The sequence below is a fragment of the Notothenia rossii genome (genome assembly GCF_949606895.1).
Source record: "Notothenia rossii genome assembly, chromosome: 5".
NCBI lineage: Eukaryota > Metazoa > Chordata > Actinopteri > Perciformes > Nototheniidae > Notothenia > Notothenia rossii.
The window spans coordinates 172,501-193,199 of NC_136903.1; the positions used below are offsets into that span (position 1 = coordinate 172,501).

Below are 20,699 nucleotides of genomic sequence, written 5' to 3' on the forward strand. Positions count from 1 at the left end.
TCTCTCTCTCCTCTCTTCTTCTGTGTTTCTCTCTCTGTATCTCTCTCTCTTCTCTTCTGTGTTTCTCTCTCTCTCTCCTCTCTTCTTCTGTGTTTCTCTCTCTGTATCTCTCTCTACTCTCTTCTTCTGTGTTTCTCTCCCTGTATCTCTCTCTACTCTCTTCTTCTGTGTTTCTCTCCCTGTATCTCTCTCTCTCCTCTCTTCTTCTGTGTTTCTCTCTCTGTATCTCTCTCTCTTCTCTTCTGTGTTTCTCTCTCTCTCTCCTCTCTTCTTCTGTGTTTCTCTCTCTGTATCTTTCTCTACTCTCTTCTTCTGTGTTTCTCTCCCTGTATCTCTCTCTCTCCTCTCTTCTTCTGTGTTTCTCTCTCTGTATCTCTCTCTCTTCTCTTCTGTGTTTCTCTCTCTCTCTCCTCTCTTCTTCTGTGTTTCTCTCTCTGTATCTCTCTCTCCTCTCTTCCTTTGTGTTTCTCTCTCTGTATCTCTCTCTCCTCTCTTCTTCTGTGTTTCTCTCTCTCTCTCTCTCTGTATCTCTCTCTCTCTGTATCTCTCTCCTCTCTTCTTCTGTGTTTCTCTCTCTGTATCGCTCTCTCCTCTCTTCTTCTGTGTTTCTCTCTCTGTATCTCTCTCTCCTCTCTTCTGTGTTTCTCTCTCTGTATCTCTCTCTCCTCTCTTCTTCTGTGTTTCTCTCTCTGTATCTCTCTCTCCTCTCTTCTTCTGTGTTTCTCTCTTTGTATCTCTCTCTCCTCTCTTCTGTGTTTCTCTCTCTGTATCTCTCTCTCCTCTCTTCTGTGTTTCTCTCTCTGTATCGCTCTCTCCTCTCTTCTTCTGTGTTTCTCTCTCTGTATCTCTCTCTCCTCTCTTCTGTGTTTCTCTCTCTGTATCTCTATCCTCTCTTCTTCTGTGTTTCTCTCTCTGTATCTCTCTCTCCTCTCTTCTGTGTTTCTCTCTTTGTATCTCTCTCTCCTCTCTTCTTCTGTGTTTCTCTCCCTGTATCGCTCACTCCTCTCTTCTTATGTGTTTCTCTCCCTGTATCGCTGACTCCTCTCTTTTGCCCCCTGTCGGTGGCGGTTAAAATAGCATCGCCCCGTCAAAATGTAAATCCCCTATTAATGTATTAATTATAGGTCTGGGCCCGTATAGGTCGGCGTCAGGGTCCAGATCTGGACCGCGGTCCGCCTATTGCCGACCCCTGGTCTACATGATGATAATGGTCTACATGTTGATGATGGTGGTCTACATGTTGATGATGGTCTACATGTTGATGATGGTGGTCTACATTTTGATGATGGTGGTCTACATTTTGATGATGGTGGTCTACATGTTGATGATGTTCTACATGATGGTGGTCTACATGTTGATGCTGTTCTACATGATGATGGTCTACATGATGATGTTCTAAATGTTGATGATGGTTTACATGTTGATGTGGATTCAGGAGGATCAGGTCTCGAGGCTGGTCCGTCAGTTCCATTACACCGTGTGGCCGGATCACGGAGTCCCAGAAACCACGCAGTCCCTGATCCAGTTTGTGCGCACAGTGCGGGACTACGTGAACCGGAGTCCTGGTTCAGGACCCACCGTGGTCCACTGCAGGTACAACAGCCACACAGAGACCCCCTTCACATGGTGTTCTTCATGAAGTCCCTCTTATATGTTTTTTAATAGAGAGTATAATGGCTTCACTTCAGTAGTAATAACACACTATTTTATCATAAGGATTTAACACGCTGCATGTACAACACGTTGGGCTACTGAAGTCTCTAGTAGCCTATTGAAGTCTATAGTAGCTTACTGAAGTCTATAGTAGGTTAGTGAAGTCTCTAGTAGCCTATTGAAGTCTATAGTAGGTTAGTGAAGTCTCTAGTAGCCTATTGAAGTCTCTAGTAGGCTACTGAAGTCTCTAGTAGCCTATTGAAGTCTCTAGTAGGCTAAAGAAGTCTATAGTAGGCTACTGAAGTCTCTAGTAGCCTATTGAAGTCTCTAGTAGGCTAAAGAAGTCTATAGTAGGCTACTGAAGTCTCTAGTAGGCTATTGAAGTCTCTCGTAGACTACCGCAGTCTCTAGTAGGCTATTATAATAATAATAATAATAATAATACATGGGACTTTTATAGCGCTTTTCATGAAACTCAAAGACGCTTTCACAGAGAATTTAAGAAAACACAACAAAAAAAGACAAAGAAATACAAAAAGAGATAAACAAAACAGAAAAAATACGGGGGGAGTGGGGTGGTCAGTGGTTGAATGCAGTGTTGAACAGGTGGGTTTTGAGTGATGTTTTGAATGCTGTGAGGGAGGAAGAATCTCTGATGGACTGGGGTAGTGAGTTCCAGAGGGTGGGTGCAGCAACGGAGAAGGCTCTGTCGCCCCAAGACTTGAGGTTGGTCCGGGTGGGGAGGGACAGGAGGTTGGCAGTGGCAGAGCGGAGGGAGCGAGTGGGAGTGTGTCTGTGGAGGAGGTCAGTCAGGTAGGATGGGGCCAGGTTATGGAGGGCTTTGTACGTCATCAGGAGGATCTTGTACTGAATTCTCTGGGGGATGGGGAGCCAGTGGAGCTTGATGAGGACGGGGGTGATGTGGTCACGGATTCGGGTGTGGGTGAGTAGACGGGCGGCGGAGTTCTGGATATATTGAAGTTTGTTGAGGATTTTTGCAGGTGAACCATAGAGGAGGCTATTGCAATAGTCCAGACGGGAGGTTATGAAGGCGTGGATGAGGGTTTCGGCAGCAGTGGGAGAGAGGGATGGACGTAGACGGGCAATGTTTTTGAGGTGGAAGAAGGCTGTCTTTGTGATCTGTTTGATGTATCGGTTGAAGGAGAGGGTTTGGTCAAATATGATGCCTAGGTTCCGGATGTGAGGGGAGGTTTGAACTGTGAAGCCGTCTATGTTGAGGGTGAAGTTATGGATAGGTGTGGTGAGCTTCTTTTGTCCAATGATTATTATTTCAGATTTATCGCAGTTGAGTTTCAGGAAGTTAAGTTGGAGCCAGGATTTTATTTCAGTGATGCAGTTTGTCAGGATGGAGTGGGTAGCAGTGGAGATGGACTTGGTGGAGATGAGAAGCTGGATGTCGTCGGCAAAGCAGTGGAATTGAAGTCCATGACGGCGGATTATGTGACCAAGGGGAAGCAGGTAGAGAATGAAGAGGAGGGGGCCGAGAACTGAGCCTTGAGGGACACCTTGGGGGAGAGGAGCGGTGGGGGATTTGCAGTTATTGATGTAGATGAACTGGTTTCTGTCAGAGAGGTATGAAGTGAGCCAAGAGAGGGCAGTGCCGGTGATGTTGAAGGTGGTTTCAAGACGGGTGAGGAGGATGGAGTGATTGATGGTGTCGAAGGCAGCGCTGAGGTCAAGGAGGATGAGGAGGTTGAGGTTACCAGCATCGGAGGAGAGGAGAAGGTCATTTGTAATTTTGAGGAGTGCGGTTTCGGTACTGTGGTTTGAGCGGAATCCGGATTGAAAAGTTTCATAGAGGTTATTAGCAGAGAGATGATGCTTGAGTTGTGACGCTACAGCGCGTTCCAGAACTTTTGACAGAAAGGGTAGGTTCGAGATTGGTCTGAAGTTATTAGGGTTGTCAGGGTTTAGTCCGGGTTTTTTCAGAATAGGGGTGATAGCAGCTATTTTGAGGGACGGTGGGACGGTGCCAGAAGACAGGGAGGAGTTGATTGCTGTAGTGATGAGTGAAGAGAGAGTAGGAAGGCATCCCTTAACAAAGCTGGAGGGGATGGATGGAGTCTCTAGTAGGCTACTGAAGTCTATAGTAGCCTACTGAAGTCTCTAGTAGGTTATTGAAGTCTATAGTAGCCTATTGAAGTCTCTAGTAGGCTACTGAAGTCTATAGTAGCCTACTGAAGTCTCTAGTAGGTTATTGAAGTCTATAGTAGCCTATTGAAGTCTCTAGTAGGCTATTGAAGTCTATAGTAGCCTATTGAAGTCTCTAGTAGCCTACTGAAGTCTATAGTAGCCTATTGAAGACTATAGTAGGCTATTGAAGTCTCTAGTAGCCTATTGAAGTCTATAGTAGCCTATTGAAGTCTATAGTAGCCTATTGAAGTCTATTGTAGCCTACTGAAGTCTATAGTAGGCTACTGAAGTCTCTAGTAGGCTACTGAAGTCTATAGTAGCCTACTGAAGTCTCTAATAGCCTATTGAAGACTATAGTAGGCTATTGAAGTCTCTAGTAGCCTATTGAAGTCTATAGTAGCCTATTGAAGACTATAGTAGCCTATTGAAGTCTCTAGTAGCCTACTGAAGTCTATAGTAGGCTACTGAAGTCTCTAGTAGGCTACTGAAGTCTATAGTAGCCTACTGAAGTATATAGTAGCCTATTGAAGTCTCTAGTAGGCTATTGAAGTCTATAGTAGCCTATTGAAGTCTATAGTAGCCTATTGAAGACTATAGTAGGCTATTGAAGTCTATAGTAGCCTATTGAAGTCTATAGTAGCCTACTGAAGTCTCTAGTAGGCTACTGAAGTCTAGAGTAGCCTACTGAAGTCTCTAGTAGCCTACTGAAGTCTATAGTAGGCTACTGAAGTCTCTAGTAGGCTACTGAAGTCTATAGTAGCCTACTGAAGTCTCTAGTAGCCTATTGAAGTCTCTAGTAGCCTACTGAAGTCTATAGTAGCCTACTGAAGTCTCTAGTAGCCTATTGAAGTCTATAGTAGCCTATTGAAGTCTATAGTAGCCTATTGAAGTCTATAGTAGCCTACTGAAGTCTCTAGTAGGCTACTGAAGTCTAGAGTAGCCTACTGAAGTCTCTAGTAGCCTACTGAAGTCTATAGTAGGCTACTGAAGTCTCTAGTAGCCTACTGAAGTCTCTAGTAGGCTACTGAAGTCTATAGTAGCCTACTGAAGTCTCTAGTAGCCTATTGAAGTCTCTAGTAGCCTACTGAAGTCTATAGTAGGTTACTGAAGTCTATAGTAGCCTACTGAAGACTATAATAGGCTACTGAAGTCTATAGTAGCCTACTGAAGTCTCTAGTAGCCTACTGAAGTCTATAGTAGGTTACTGAAGTCTATAGTAGCCTACTGAAGACTATAATAGGCTACTGAAGTCTATAGTAGCCTACTGAAGTCTCTAGTAGCCTACTGAAGTCTATAGTAGGTTACTGAAGTCTATAGTAGCCTACTGAAGTCTATAATAGGCTACTGAAGTCTATAGTAGCCTACTGAAGTCTCTAGTAGCCTATTGAAGTCTCTAAAGTCTCTAGTAGCCTACTGAAGTATATAGTAGCCTATTGAAGTCTCTAGTAGGCTATTGAAGTCTATAGTAGCCTATTGAAGTCTCTAGTAGGCTATTGAAGTCTATAGTAGCCTTTTGAAGTCTCTAGTAGGCTACTAGAGACTTCAAAATGACCCGGATACAGATTCAGTACATTTTGAGGTTTCAAGTAGTAATAATAATAATAATACATATAGAGGGGCCTTTCAAGGCTCTCAAGGTAGCCAAGTATGAACATGTTCAAATTGCATGAAACAGCAGCAGGAGATTTTAAATGCAACTAACGTGTGTGTGTGTGTGTGTGTGTGTGCGTGTGTGTGTGTGTGTATGTGTGTGTGTGTGTGTGTGTATGTGTATGTGTATGTGTGTGTGTGTGTGTGTGTGTGTGTGTGTGTGTGTGTGTGTGTGTGTGTGTGTGTGTGTGTGTGTGTGTGTGTGTGTGTGTGTGTGTGTGTGTGTGTGTGTGTAAAGTGCCGGTGTGGGCCGTACAGGGACCTTCATGGTTCTGGATCAGGTTCTGCAGCAGCTGGACTGCAGAGATTCTGTGGACCTGTTCGGTTCTGTGCGGCAGCTCAGACTCCACCGCTGTCACATGGTGCAGACGGAGGTGAGCCGGCAATCTGGGAGATGCAGTTCCTCCATCTCCTCTTCAGAGTTAAAGTAGTTCCTCCACCTCCTCCTCAGAGTTAAAGTAGTTCCTCCTCCTCCTCAGAGTTAAAGTAGTTCCTCCTCCTCCTCTTCAGAGTTAAGTAGTTCCACCTCCTCAGAGTTAAAGTAGTTCCTCCTCCTCAGAGTTAAAGTAGTTCCTCCTCCTCAGAGTTAAAGTAGTTCCTCCTCCTCCTCAGAGTTAAAGTAGTTCCTCCTCCTCCTCAGAGTTAAAGTAGTTCCTCCTCCTCAGAGTTAAAGTAGTTCCTCCTCCTCAGAGTTAAAGTAGTTCCTCCTCCTCCTCAGAGTTAAAGTGGTTCCTCCTCCTCAGAGTTAAAGTAGTTCCTCCTCCTCCTCAGAGTTAAAGTAGTTCCTCCTCCTCAGAGTTAAAGTAGTTCCTCCTCAGAGTTAAAGTGGTTCCTCCTCCTCAGAGTTAAAGTGGTTCCTCCTCCTCCTCAGAGTTAAAGTAGTTCCTCCTCCTCCTCAGAGTTAAAGTGGTTCCTCCTCCTCAGAGTTAAAATAGTTCCTCCTCCTCCTCAGAGTTAAAGTGGTTCCTCCTCCTCAGAGTTAAAGTGGTTCCTCCTCCTCCTCAGAGTTAAAGTAGTTCCTCCTCCTCAGAGTTAAAGTGGTTTCTCCTCCTCCTCAGAGTTAAAGTAGTTCCTCCTCCTCCTCAGAGTTAAAGTAGTTCCTCCTCCTCAGAGTTAAAGTAGTTCCTCCTCCTCAGAGTTAAAGTAGTTCCACCTCCTCCTCAGAGTTAAAGTAGTTCCTCCTCCTCAGAGTTAAAGTAGTTCCTCCTCCTCCTCAGAGTTAAAGTAGTTCTTCCACCTCAGAGTTAAAGTAGTTCCTCCTCCTCAGAGTTAAAGTAGTTCCTCCTCCTCCTCAGAGTTAAAGTAGTTCCTCCACCTCCTCAGAGTTAAAGTAGTTCCTCCTCCTCCTCAGAGTTAAAGTAGTTCCTCCACCTCCTCAGAGTTAAAGTAGTTCCTCCACCTCAGAGTTAAAGTAGTTCCTCCTCCTCTGAGTTAAAGTAGTTCCTCCTCCTCAGAGTTAAAGTAGTTCCTCCACCTCAGAGTTAAAGTAGTTCCTCCTCCTCAGAGTTAAAGTAGTTCCTCCTCCTCAGAGTTAAAGTAGTTCCTCCTCCTCCTCAGAGTTAAAGTAGTTCCTCCTCCTCCTCAGAGTTAAAGTAGTTCCTCCTCCTCAGAGTTAAAGTAGTTCCTCCTCCTCCTCAGAGTTAAAGTGGTTCCTCCTCCTCCTCAGAGTTAAAGTAGTTCCTCCTCCTCCTCAGAGTTAAAGTGGTTCCTCCTCCTCAGAGTTAAAGTAGTTCCTCCTCCTCCTCAGAGTTAAAGTAGTTTCTCCTCCACCTCAGAGTTAAAGTAGTTCCTCCTCCTCAGAGTTAAAGTAGTTCCTCCTCCTCCTCAGAGTTAAAGTAGTTCCTCCTCCTCAGAGTTAAAGTAGTTCCTCCACCTCCTCAGAGTTAAAGTAGTTCCTCCTCCTCAGAGTTAAAGTAGTTCCTCCACCTCCTCAGAGTTAAAGTAGTTCCTCCACCTCCTCAGAGTTAAAGTAGTTCCTCCACCTCCTCAGAGTTAAAGTAGTTCCTCCTCCTCCTCAGAGTTAAAGTAGTTCCTCCTCCTCCTCAGAGTTAAAGTAGTTCCTCCTCCTCCTCAGAGTTAAAGTAGTTCCTCCTCCTCAGAGTTAAAGTAGTTCCTCCTCCTCCTCAGAGTTAAAGTAGTTCCTCCACCTCAGAGTTAAAGTAGTTCCTCCTCCTCCTCAGAGTTAAAGTAGTTCCTCCTCCTCAGAGTTAAAGTAGTTCCTCCACCTCAGAGTTAAAGTAGTTCCTCCTCCTCCTCAGAGTTAAAGTAGTTCCTCCACCTCAGAGTTAAAGTAGTTCCTCCTCCTCAGAGTTAAAGTAGTTCCTCCTCCTCCTCAGAGTTAAAGTAGTTCCTCCTCCTCAGAGTTAAAGTAGTTCCTCCTCCTCAGAGTTAAAGTAGTTCCTCCTCCTCCTCAGAGTTAAAGTAGTTCCTCCTCCTCAGAGTTAAAGTAGTTCCTCCTCCTCAGAGTTAAAGTAGTTCCTCCTCCTCCTCAGAGTTAAAGAAGTTCCTCCACCTCAGAGTTAAAGTAGTTCCTCCTCCTCCTCAGAGTTAAAGTAGTTCCTCCTCCTCAGAGTTAAAGTAGTTCCTCCTCCTCCTCAGAGTTAAAGTAGTTCCTCCTCCTCAGAGTTAAAGTAGTTCCTCCTCCTCAGAGTTAAAGTGGTTTTTCCTCCTCAGAGTTAAAGTAGTTCCTCCTCCTCCTCAGAGTTAAAGTAGTTCCTCCACCTCAGAGTTAAAGTAGTTCCTCCTCCACCTCAGAGTTAAAGTAGTTCCTCCTCCTCAGAGTTAAAGTAGTTCCTCCTCCTCAGAGTTAAAGTAGTTCCTCCTCCTCCTCAGAGTTAAAGTAGTTCCTCCTCCTCCTCAGAGTTAAAGTAGTTCCTCCACCTCAGAGTTAAAGTAGTTCCTCCTCCTCCTCAGAGTTAAAGTAGTTCCTCCACCCCTTCAGAGTTAAAGTAGTTCCTCCACCTCAGAGTTAAAGTAGTTCCTCCTCCTCAGAGTTAAAGTAGTTCCTCCTCCTCAGAGTTAAAGTAGTTCCTCCTCCTCAGAGTTAAAGTAGTTCCTCCACCTCAGAGTTAAAGTAGTTCCTCCTCCTCCTCAGAGTTAAAGTGGTTCCTCCTCCTCCTCAGAGTTAAAGTAGTTCCTCCTCCTCAGAGTTAAAGTGGTTCCTCCTCCTCAGAGTTAAAGTAGTTCCTCCTCCTCCTCAGAGTTAAAGTGGTTCCTCCTCCTCCTCAGAGTTAAAGTAGTTCCTCCTCCTCAGAGTTAAAGTGGTTCCTCCACCTCAGAGTTAAAGTAGTTCCTCCTCCTCCTCAGAGTTAAAGTAGTTCCACCTCCACCTCAGAGTTAAAGTAGTTCCTCCTCCTCCTCAGAGTTAAAGTAGTTCCACCTCCTCCTCAGAGTTAAAGTAGTTCCTCCTCCTCCTCAGAGTTAAAGTAGTTCCTCCTCCACCTCAGAGTTAAAGTATTTCCTCCTCCTCAGAGTTAAAGTAGTTCCTCCTCCTCCTCAGAGTTAAAGTAGTTCCTCCTCCTCCTCAGAGTTAAAGTAGTTCCACCTCCTCAGAGTTAAAGTAGTTCCTCCTCCTCAGAGTTAAAGTAGTTCCTCCTCCTCCTCAGAGTTAAAGTGGTTCCTCCTCCTCCTCAGAGTTAAAGTAGTTCCTCCTCCTCCTCAGAGTTAAAGTAGTTCCACCTCCACCTCAGAGTTAAAGTAGTTCCTCCTCCTCCTCAGAGTTAAAGTAGTTCCACCTCCTCCTCAGAGTTAAAGTAGTTCCTCCTCCTCCTCAGAGTTAAAGTAGTTCCTCCTCCTCAGAGTTAAAGTAGTTCCTCCTCCTCCTCCTCAGAGTTAAAGTAGTTCCTCCTCCTCCTCAGAGTTAAAGTAGTTCCTCCTCCTCAGAGTTAAAGTGGTTTCTCCCCCACCTCCTCAGAGTTAAAGTAGTTCCTCCTCCTCCTCAGAGTTAAAGTAGTTCCTCCTCCTCAGAGTTAAAGTAGTTCCACCTCCTCCTCAGAGTTAAAGTAGTTCCTCCTCCTCCTCAGAGTTAAAGTGGTTTCTCCCCCACCTCCTCAGGGTCAGTATCTGTACCTCCATCAGTGTGTCCGTGACGTTCTCAGAGCCAGGAAGCTCCGCTGCGACCAGGAGAACCTCCAGCCGCTCTATGATCATTTGAACTACAACTCCCAAAGAGGTCAGAACTACAACTCCCAAAAAGGTCAGAACTACACCTGCAGCTCATTGATATCAAACTACACCTGCAGCTCATTGATATCAAACTACAGCTCATTGATATCAAACTACAGCTCATTGATATCAAACTACACCTGCAGCTCATTGATATCAAACTACAGCTCATTGATATCAAACTACAGCTCATTGATATCAAACTACAGCTTATTGATAACAAACTACAGCTCATTGATATCAAACTACACCTGAAGCTCATTGGTATCAAACTACAGCTCATTGATATCAAACTACAGCTTATTGATAACAAACTACAGCTCATTGATATCAAATTACAGCTCATTGATAACAAACTACAGCTCATTGATATCAAACTACAGCTCATTGATAACAAACTACACCTGAAGCTCATTGATATCAAACTACAGCTCATTGATATCAAACTACAGCTCATTGATATCAAACTACAGCTCATTGATATCAAACTACAGCTGCAGCTCATTGATAACAAACTACAGCTCATTGATATCAAACTACACCTGAAGTTCATTGATATCAAACTACAGCTCATTGATATCAAACTACAGCTCATTGATAACAAACTACACCTGAAGGTCATTGATATCAAACTACAGCTCATTGATATCAAACTACAGCTCATTGATAACAAACTACAGCTCATTGATATCAAACTACAGCTCATTGATATCAAACTACACCTGCAGCTCATTGATATCAAACTACAGCTCATTGATATCAAACTACAGCTCATTGATATCAAACTACACCTGCAGCTCATTGATAACAAACTACAGCTCATTGATATCAAACTACAGCTCATTGATATCAAACTACACCTGCAACTCATTGATATCAAACTAAAGCTCATTGATATCAAACTACACCTGCATCTCATTGATATCAAACTACAGCTCATTGATATCAAACGACAGCTCATTGATATCAAACTACAGCTGATTGATATCAAACTACACCTAAAGTTTATTGATATCAAACTACACCTGCAACTCATTGATATCAAACTAGAGCTCATTGATATCAAACTACAGCTCATTGATATCAAACTACAGCTAATTGATAACAAACTACAGCTTATTGATATCAAATTACAGCTCATTGATAATAAACTACAGCTCATTGATATCAAACTACAGCTCATTGATAACAAACTACAGCTCATTGATATCAAACTACACCTGCAGCTCATTGATATCAAACTACAGCTCATTGATATCAAACTACAGCTCATTGATATCAAACTACACCTGCAGCTCATTGATATCAAACTACAGCTCATTGATATCAAACTACACCTGCAGCTCATTGATATCAAACTACAGCTCATTGATATCAAACTACAGCTCAGTGATATCAAACTACATCTTATTGATATCAAACTACACCTGCAGCTCATTGATATCAAACTACACCTGCAGCTCATTGATAACAAACTAAAGCTCATTGATATCAAACTACAGCTCATTGATATCAAACTACAGCTCATTGATATCAAACTACACCTGCAGCTCATTGGTATATCAAACTACAGCTCATTGATATCAAACTACAGCTCATTGATATCAAACTACAGCTCATTGATATCAAACTACAGCTCATTGATATCAAACTACACCTGCAGCTCATTGGTATATCAAACTACAGCTCATTGATATCAAACTACAGCTCATTGATATCAAACTACAGCTCATTGATATCAAACTACAGCTCATTGATAACTAACTACAGCTCATTGATATCAAACTACAGCTCATTGATATCAAACTACAGCTCATTGATATCAAACTACAGCTCATTGATATCAAACTAAAGCTCATTGATATCAAACTACACCTGCAGCTCATTGATAACAAACTACAGCTCATTGATATCAAACTACAGCTCATTGATAACAAACTACAGCTCATTGATATCAAACTACAGCTCATTGATATCAAACTACAGCTCATTGATATCAAACTACAGCTCATTGATAACAAACTACAGCTCATTGATATCAAACTACACCTGAAGTTCATTGATATCAAACTACAGCTCATTGATATCAAACTACAGCTTATTGATAACAAACTACAGCTCATTGATATCAAACTACAGCTCATTGATAACAAACTACACCTGAAGCTCATTGATATCCAACTACAGCTCATTGATATCAAACTACAGCTCATTGATAACAAACTACAGCTCATTGATATCAAACTACAGCTCATTGATATCAAACTACACCTGCAGCTCATTGATATCAAACTACAGCTCATTGATAACAAACTAAAGCTCATTGATATCAAACTACAGCTCATTGATATCAAACTACAGCTCATTGATATCAAACTACAGCTCATTGATAACAAACTACACCTGAAGCTCATTGATATCCAACTACAGCTCATTGATATCAAACTACAGCTCATTGATAACAAACCACAGCTCATTGATATCAAACTACAGCTCATTGATATCAAACTACACCTGCAGCTCATTGATATCAAACTAAAGCTCATTGATATCAAACTACACCTGCAGCTCATTGATATCAAACTACAGCTCATTGATATCAAACGACAGCTCATTGATATCAAACTACAGCTGATTGATATCAAACTACACCTAAAGTTTATTGATATCAAACTACACCTGCAACTCATTGATATCAAACTAGAGCTCATTGATATCAAACTACAGCTCATTGATATCAAACTACAGCTCATTGATAACAAACTACAGCTTATTGATATCAAATTACAGCTCATTGATAATAAACTACAGCTCATTGATATCAAACTACAGCTCATTGATAACAAACTACAGCTCATTGATATCAAACTACAGCTCATTGATAATAAACTACAGCTCATTGATATCAAACTACAGCTCATTGATATCAAACTACAGCTCATTGATATCAAACTACAGCTCATTGATATCAAACTACACCTGCAGCTCATTGATATCAAACTACAGCTCATTGATATCAAACTACAGCTCATTGATATCAAACTACAGCTCATTGATATCAAACTACACCTTCAGCTCATTGATATCAAACTACACCTGCAGCTCATTGATATCAAACTACACCTGCAGCTCATTGATATCAAACTACAGCTCATTGATATCAAACTACAGCTCATTGATATCAAACTAAAGCTCATTGATATCAAACTACAGCTCATTGATATCAAACTACAGCTCATTGATATCAAACTACAGCTCATTGATATCAAACTACAGCTCATTGATATCAAACTACACCTTCAGCTCATTGATATCAAACTACACCTGCAGCTCATTGATATCAAACTACACCTGCAGCTCATTGATATCAAACTACAGCTCATTGATATCAAACTACAGCTCATTGATATCAAACTACAGCTCATTGATATCAAACTACAGCTCATTGATATCAAACTACAGCTCATTGATATCAAACTACAGCTCATTGATATCAAACTACACCTTCAGCTCATTGATATCAAACTACACCTGCAGCTCATTGATATCAAACTACACCTGCAGCTCATTGATATCAAACTACAGCTCATTGATATCAAACTACAGCTCATTGATATCAAACTAAAGCTCATTGATATCAAACTACACCTGCAGCTCATTGATATCAAACTACAGCTCATTGATATCAAACTACAGCTCATTGATAACAAACTACAGCTCATTGATATCAAACTACAGCTCATTGATATCAAACTACACCTGAAGTTCATTGATATCAAACTACACCTGCAGCTCATTGATATCAAACTACAGCTCATTGATATCAAACTACAGCTTATTGATAACAAACTACAGCTCATTGATATCAAACTACAGCTCATTGATAACAAACTACAGCTCATTGATATCAAACTACACCTGAAGTTCATTGATATCAAACTACAGCTCATTGATATCAAACTACAGCTTATTGATAACAAACTACAGCTTATTGATATCAAACTACAGCTCATTGATAACAAACTACAGCTCATTGATATCAAACTACAGCTCATTGATAACAAACTACAGCTCATTGATATCAAACTACACCTGAAGTTCATTGATATCAAACTACAGCTCATTGATATCAAACTACAGCTTATTGATAACAAACTACAGCTCATTGATATCAAACTACACCTGAAGTTCATTGATATCAAACTACAGCTCATTGATATCAAACTACAGCTCATTGATATCAAACTACAGCTCATTGATAACAAACTACACCTGAAGCTCATTGATATCAAACTACAGCTCATTGATAACAAACTACAGCTCATTGATATCAAACTACAGCTCATTGATAACAAACTACAGCTTATTGATATCAAACTACAGCTCATTGATAACAAACTACAGCTCATTGATAACAAACTACAGCTCATTGATATCAAACTACAGCTCATTGATAACAAACTACAGCTCATTGATAACAAACTACAGCTCATTGATATCAAACTACAGCTCATTGATAACAAACTACAGCTCATTGATATCAAACTACAGCTCATTGATAACAAACTACAGCTCATTGATAACAAACTACAGCTCATTGATATCAAACTACAGCTCATTGATATCAAACTACACCTGCAGCTCATTGATATCAAACTACAGCTCATTGATATCAAACTAAAGCTCATTGATATCAAACTACAGCTCATTGATATCAAACTAAAGCTCATTGATATCAAACTACACCTGCAGCTCATTGATATCAAACTAAAGCTCATTGATAACAAACTACACCTGAAGCTCATTGATATCAAACTACAGCTCATTGATATCAAACTACAGCTCATTGATAACAAACTACAGCTCATTGATATCAAACTACAGCTCATTGATATCAAACTACACCTGCAGCTCATTGATATCAAACTACAGCTCATTGATATCAAACTAAAGCTCATTGATATCAAACTACACCTGCAGCTCATTGATATCAAACTACACCTGCAGCTCATTGATATCAAACTACAGCTCATTGATATCAAACGACAGCTCATTGATATCAAACTACAGCTGATTGATATCAAACTACACCTAAAGTTTATTGATATCAAACTACACCTGCAACTCATTGATATCAAACTAGAGCTCATTGATATCAAACTACAGCTCATTGATATCAAACTACAGCTCATTGATATCAAACTACAGCTCATTGATAATAAACTACAGCTCATTGATATCAAACTACACCTGCAACTCATTGATATCAAACTAGAGCTCATTGATATCAAACTACAGCTCATTGATATCAAACTACAGCTCATTGATAACAAACTACAGCTCATTGATATCAAACTACAGCTCATTGATATCAAACTACAGCTCATTGATATCAAACTACACCTGAAGTTCATTGATATCAAACTACAGCTCATTGATAACAAACTACAGCACATTGATATCAAACTACAGCTCATTGATATCAAACTAAAGCTCATTGATATCAAACTACACCTGCAGCTCATTGATATCAAACTAAAGCTCATTGATAACAAACTACACCTGAAGCTCATTGATATCAAACTACAGCTCATTGATATCAAACTACAGCTCATTGATAACAAACTACAGCTCATTGATATCAAACTACAGCTCATTGATATCAAACTACAGCTCATTGATATCAAACTACAGCTCATTGATAATAAACTACAGCTCATTGATATCAAACTACACCTGCAACTCATTGATATCAAACTAGAGCTCATTGATATCAAACTACAGCTACAGCTCATTGATATCAAACTACACCTGCAGCTCATTGATATCAAACTACAGCTCATTGATAACAAACTACAGCACATTGATATCAAACTACAGCTCATTGATATCAAACTACAGCTCATTGATATCAAACTACAGCTCATTGATAACAAACTACAGCTCATTGATAACAAACTACAGCTCATTGATATCAAACTACAGCTCATTGATAACAAACTACAGCTCATTGATAACAAACTACACCTGCAGCTCATTGATATCAAACTACAGCTCATTGATATCAAACTACAGCTCATTGATATCAAACTACAGCTCATTGATATCAAACTACACCTGCAGCTCATTGATATCAAACTACAGCTCATTGATAACAAACTACAGCTCATTGATATCAAACTACAGCTCATTGATATCAAACTACAGCTTATTGATAACAAACTACAGCTCATTGATATCAAACTACAGCTCATTGATAACAAACTACAGCTCATTGATATCAAACTACAGCTCATTGATATCAAACTACAGCTTATTGATAACAAACTACAGCTCATTGATATCAAACTACAGCTCATTGATAACAAACTACAGCTCATTGATATCAAACTACAGCTCATTGATAACAAACTACACCTGAAGTTCATTGATATCAAACTACAGCTTATTGATAACAAACTACAGCTCATTGATATCAAACTACAGCTCATTGATAACAAACTACACCTGAAGCTCATTGATATCAAACTACAGCTCATTGATATCAAACTACAGCTAATTGATAACAAACTACACCTGAAGCTCATTGATATCAAACTACAGCTCATTGATATCAAACTACAGCTCATTGATAACAAACTACACCTGAAGCTCATTGATATCAAACTACAGCTCATTGATATCAAACTACAGCTCATTGATAACAAACTACACCTGAAGCTCATTGATAACAAACTACAGCTCATTGATATCAAACTACAGCTCATTGATATCAAACTACACCTGCAGCTCATTGATATCAAACTACAGCTCATTGATATCAAACTAAAGCTCATTGATATCAAACTACACCTGCAGCTCATTGATATCAAACTACAGCTCATTGATATCAAACTACAGCTCATTGATAACAAACTACAGCTGATTGATATCAAACTACACCTAAAGTTTATTGATATCAAACTACAGCTCATTGATAACAAACTACAGCTCATTGATATCAAACTACAGCTCATTGATAACAAACTACAGCTCATTGATAACAAACTACACCTGAAGTTCATTGATATCAAACTACAGCTTATTGATAACAAACTACAGCTCATTGATATCAAACTACAGCTCATTGATAACAAACTACACCTGAAGCTCATTGATATCAAACTACAGCTCATTGATATCAAATTACAGCTCATTGATAACAAACTACAGCTCATTGATATCAAACTACAGCTCATTGATATCAAACTACACCTGAAGCTCATTGATATCAAACTACAGCTCATTGATATCAAACTACAGCTCATTGATAACAAACTACACCTGAAGCTCATTGATAACAAACTACAGCTCATTGATATCAAACTACAGCTCATTGATATCAAACTACACCTGCAGCTCATTGATATCAAACTACAGCTCATTGATATCAAACTAAAGCTCATTGATATCAAACTACACCTGCAGCTCATTGATATCAAACTACAGCTCAGTGATATCAAACTACAGCTCATTGATAACAAACTACAGCTGATTGATAACAAACTACAGCTAATTGATATCAAACTACACCTAAAGCTCATTGATATCAAACTACACCTGCAACTCATTGATATCAAACTAGAGCTCATTGATATCAAACTACAGCTCATTGATATCAAACTACAGCTAATTGATAACAAACTACAGCTTATTGATATCAAATTACAGCTCATTGATAATAAACTACAGCTCATTGATATCAAACTACACCTGCAACTCATTGATATCAAACTAGAGCTCATTGATATCAAACTACAGCTCATTGAAATCAAACTACAGCTAATTGATAACAAACTACAGCTTATTGATATCAAATTACAGCTCATTGATAATAAACTACAGCTCATTGATATCAAACTACACCTGCAGCTCATTGATATCAAACTACAGCTCATTGATATCAAACTACAGCTCATTGATATCAAACTACAGCTCATTGATATCAAACTACAACTCATTGATAACAAACTACAGCTCATTGATATCAAACTACAGCTCATTGATAACAAACTACAGCACATTGATATCAAACTACACCTGCAGCTCATTGATATCAAACTACAGCTCATTGATATCAAACTACAGCTCATTGATATCAAACTACACCTGCAGCTCATTGATATCAAACTACAGCTCATTGATATCAAACGACAGCTCATTGATATCAAACTACAGCTCATTGATATCAAACGACAGCTGATTGATATCAAACGACAGCTCATTGATATCAAACTACAGCTCCTTGATAACAAACTACAGCTCATTGATATCAAACGACAGCTCATTGATATCAAACTACAGCTGATTGATATCAAACTACAGCTCATTGATATCAAACTACAGCTGCAGCTCATTGATATCAAACTACAGCTCATTGATATCAAACTACAGCTCATTGATATCAAACTACAGCTCATTGAAATCAAACTACAGCTCATTGATATCAAACTACACCTGCAGCTCATTGATATCAAACTACACCTGCAGTTCATTGATAACAAACTACAGCTCATTGATATCAAAGTACAGCTCATTGATAACAAACTACAGCTTATTGATAACAAACTACAGCTCATTGATATCAAACTACACCTGCAGCTCATTGATATCAAACTACAGCTCATTGATATCAAACTACAGCTCATTGATAACAAACTACAGCTCATTGATATCAAACTGCAGCTCATTGATATCAAACTACACCTGCAGCTCATTGATATCAAACTACAGCTCATTGATAACAAACTACAGCTCATTGATATCAAACTACAGCTCATTGATAACAAACTACAGCTCATTGATATCAACCTACACCTGCAGCTCATTGATATCAAACAACAGCTCATTGATATCAAACTACAGCTCATTGATAACAAACTACAGCTCATTGATCTCAAACTACGCTCATTGATATCAACCTACACCTGAAGCTCATTGATATCAAACTACACCTGCAGCTCATTGATATCAAACTACAGCTCATTAATATCAAACTACAGCTCATTAATATCAAACTACAGTTCATTAATATCAAACTACAGTTCATTAATATCAAACTGCAGCTCATTGATATCAAACTACGCTCATTGATATCAAACTACACCTGCAGCACATTGATATCAAACGACACCTGCAGCTCATTGATAACAAACTACAGCTCATTGATAACAAACTACAGCTCATTGATATCAAATTACAGCTCATTGATATCAAACTACAGCTCATTGATATCAAACTAAAGCTCATTGATATCAAACTACAGCTCATTGATAACAAACTACAGCTCATTGATATCAAACTACAGCTCATTGATATCAAACTACAGCTCATTGATATCAAACTAAAGCTCATTGATATCAAACTACAGCTCATTGATAACAAACTACAGCTCATTGATATCAAACTACAGCTCATTGATATCAAACTACAGCTCATTGATATCAAACTAAAGCTCATTGATATCAAACTACACCTGCAGCTCATTGATATCAAACTACAGCTCATTGATATCAAACTACAGCTCATTGATAACAAACTACAGCTCATTGATTCCAGCTCATTGATAACAAACTACATCTCATTGATATCAAACTACAGCTCATTGATATCAAACTACAGCTCATTAATATCAAACTACAGTTCATTAATATCAAACTACAGTTCATTAATATCAAACTACACCTGCAGCTCATTGATATCAAACTACACCTGCAGCTCATTGATAACAAACTACAGCTCATTGATAACAAACTACAGCTCATTGATATCAAACTACACCTGCAGCTCATTGATATCAAACTACAGCTCATTGATATCAAACTACAGCTCATTGATAACAAACTACAGCTCATTGATATCAAACTACACCTGCAGCTCATTGATATCAAACTACAGCTCATTGATATCAAACTACAGCTCATTGATAACAAACTACAGCTCATTGATATCAAACTACAGCTCATTGCTATCAAACTACAGCTCATTGATATCAAACTACAACTCATTGATATCAAACTACAGCTGCAGGTCATTGATATCAAACTACAGCTCATTGATATCAAACTACAGCTGCAGCTCATTGATATCAAACTACAGCTCATTGATATCAAACTACACCTGCAGCTCATTGATAACAAACTACAGCTCATTGATATCAAACTACAGCTCATTGATATCAAACTACAGCTCATTGATATCAAACTACAGCTGCAGCTCATTGATAACAAACTGCAGCTCATTGATATCAAACTACAGCTCATTGATATCAAACTACAGCTCATTGATATCAAACTACAGCTCATTGATATCAAACTACAGCTCATTGATATCAAACTACAGCTCATTGATAACAAACTGCAGCTCATTGATATCAAACTACAGCTCATTGATATCAAACTGCAGCTCATTGATATCAAACTACAGCTCATTGATATCAAACTACAGCTCAATTATATCAAACTACAGCTGCAGCACATTGATATCAAACTACAGCTCATTGATATCAAACTACACCTGCAGCTCATTGATATCAAACTACAGCTCATTGATATCAAACTACAGCTCATTGATATCAAACTACAGCTCATTGATATCAAACTACACCTGCAGCTCATTGATATCAAACTACAGCTCATTGATATCAAACTACAGCTGCAGCACATTGATATCAAACTAAAGCTCATTGATATCAAACTACACCTGCAGCTCATTGATATCAAACTACAGCTCATTGATATCAAACTACAGCTCATTGATATCAAACTAAAGCTCATTGATATCAAACTACACCTGCAGCTCATTGATATCAAACTACAGCTCATTGATAACAAACTACAGCTCATTGATTCCAGCTCATTGATAACAAACTACATCTCATTGATATCAAACTACAGCTCATTGCTATCAAACTACAGCTCATTGATATCAAACTACACCTGCAGCTCATTCATATCAAACTACAGCTCATTGATAACAAACTACAGCTCATTGATTCCAGCTCATTGATAACAAACTACATCTCATTGATATCAAACTAC

The 20,699-nt window shown here is 39.4% G+C and overlaps 1 protein-coding gene across 2 annotated transcripts in view; it reads left to right on the forward strand.

Moving 5' to 3' along the window:
- LOC307041308 (receptor-type tyrosine-protein phosphatase beta-like) overlaps positions 1–20,699 on the forward strand; it is a 109,738-nt gene that overhangs the window by 85,464 nt on the left and 3,575 nt on the right. For both annotated transcript variants that reach the window (XM_079684623.1, XM_079684624.1), the window contains 3 exons: positions 1,436–1,593; positions 5,696–5,831; positions 9,511–9,652. In XM_079684623.1, coding sequence (XP_079540749.1) covers positions 1,436–1,593; positions 5,696–5,831; positions 9,511–9,652 — 436 coding nt within the window. The remainder of the gene's footprint in view (positions 1–1,435; positions 1,594–5,695; positions 5,832–9,510; positions 9,653–20,699) is intronic.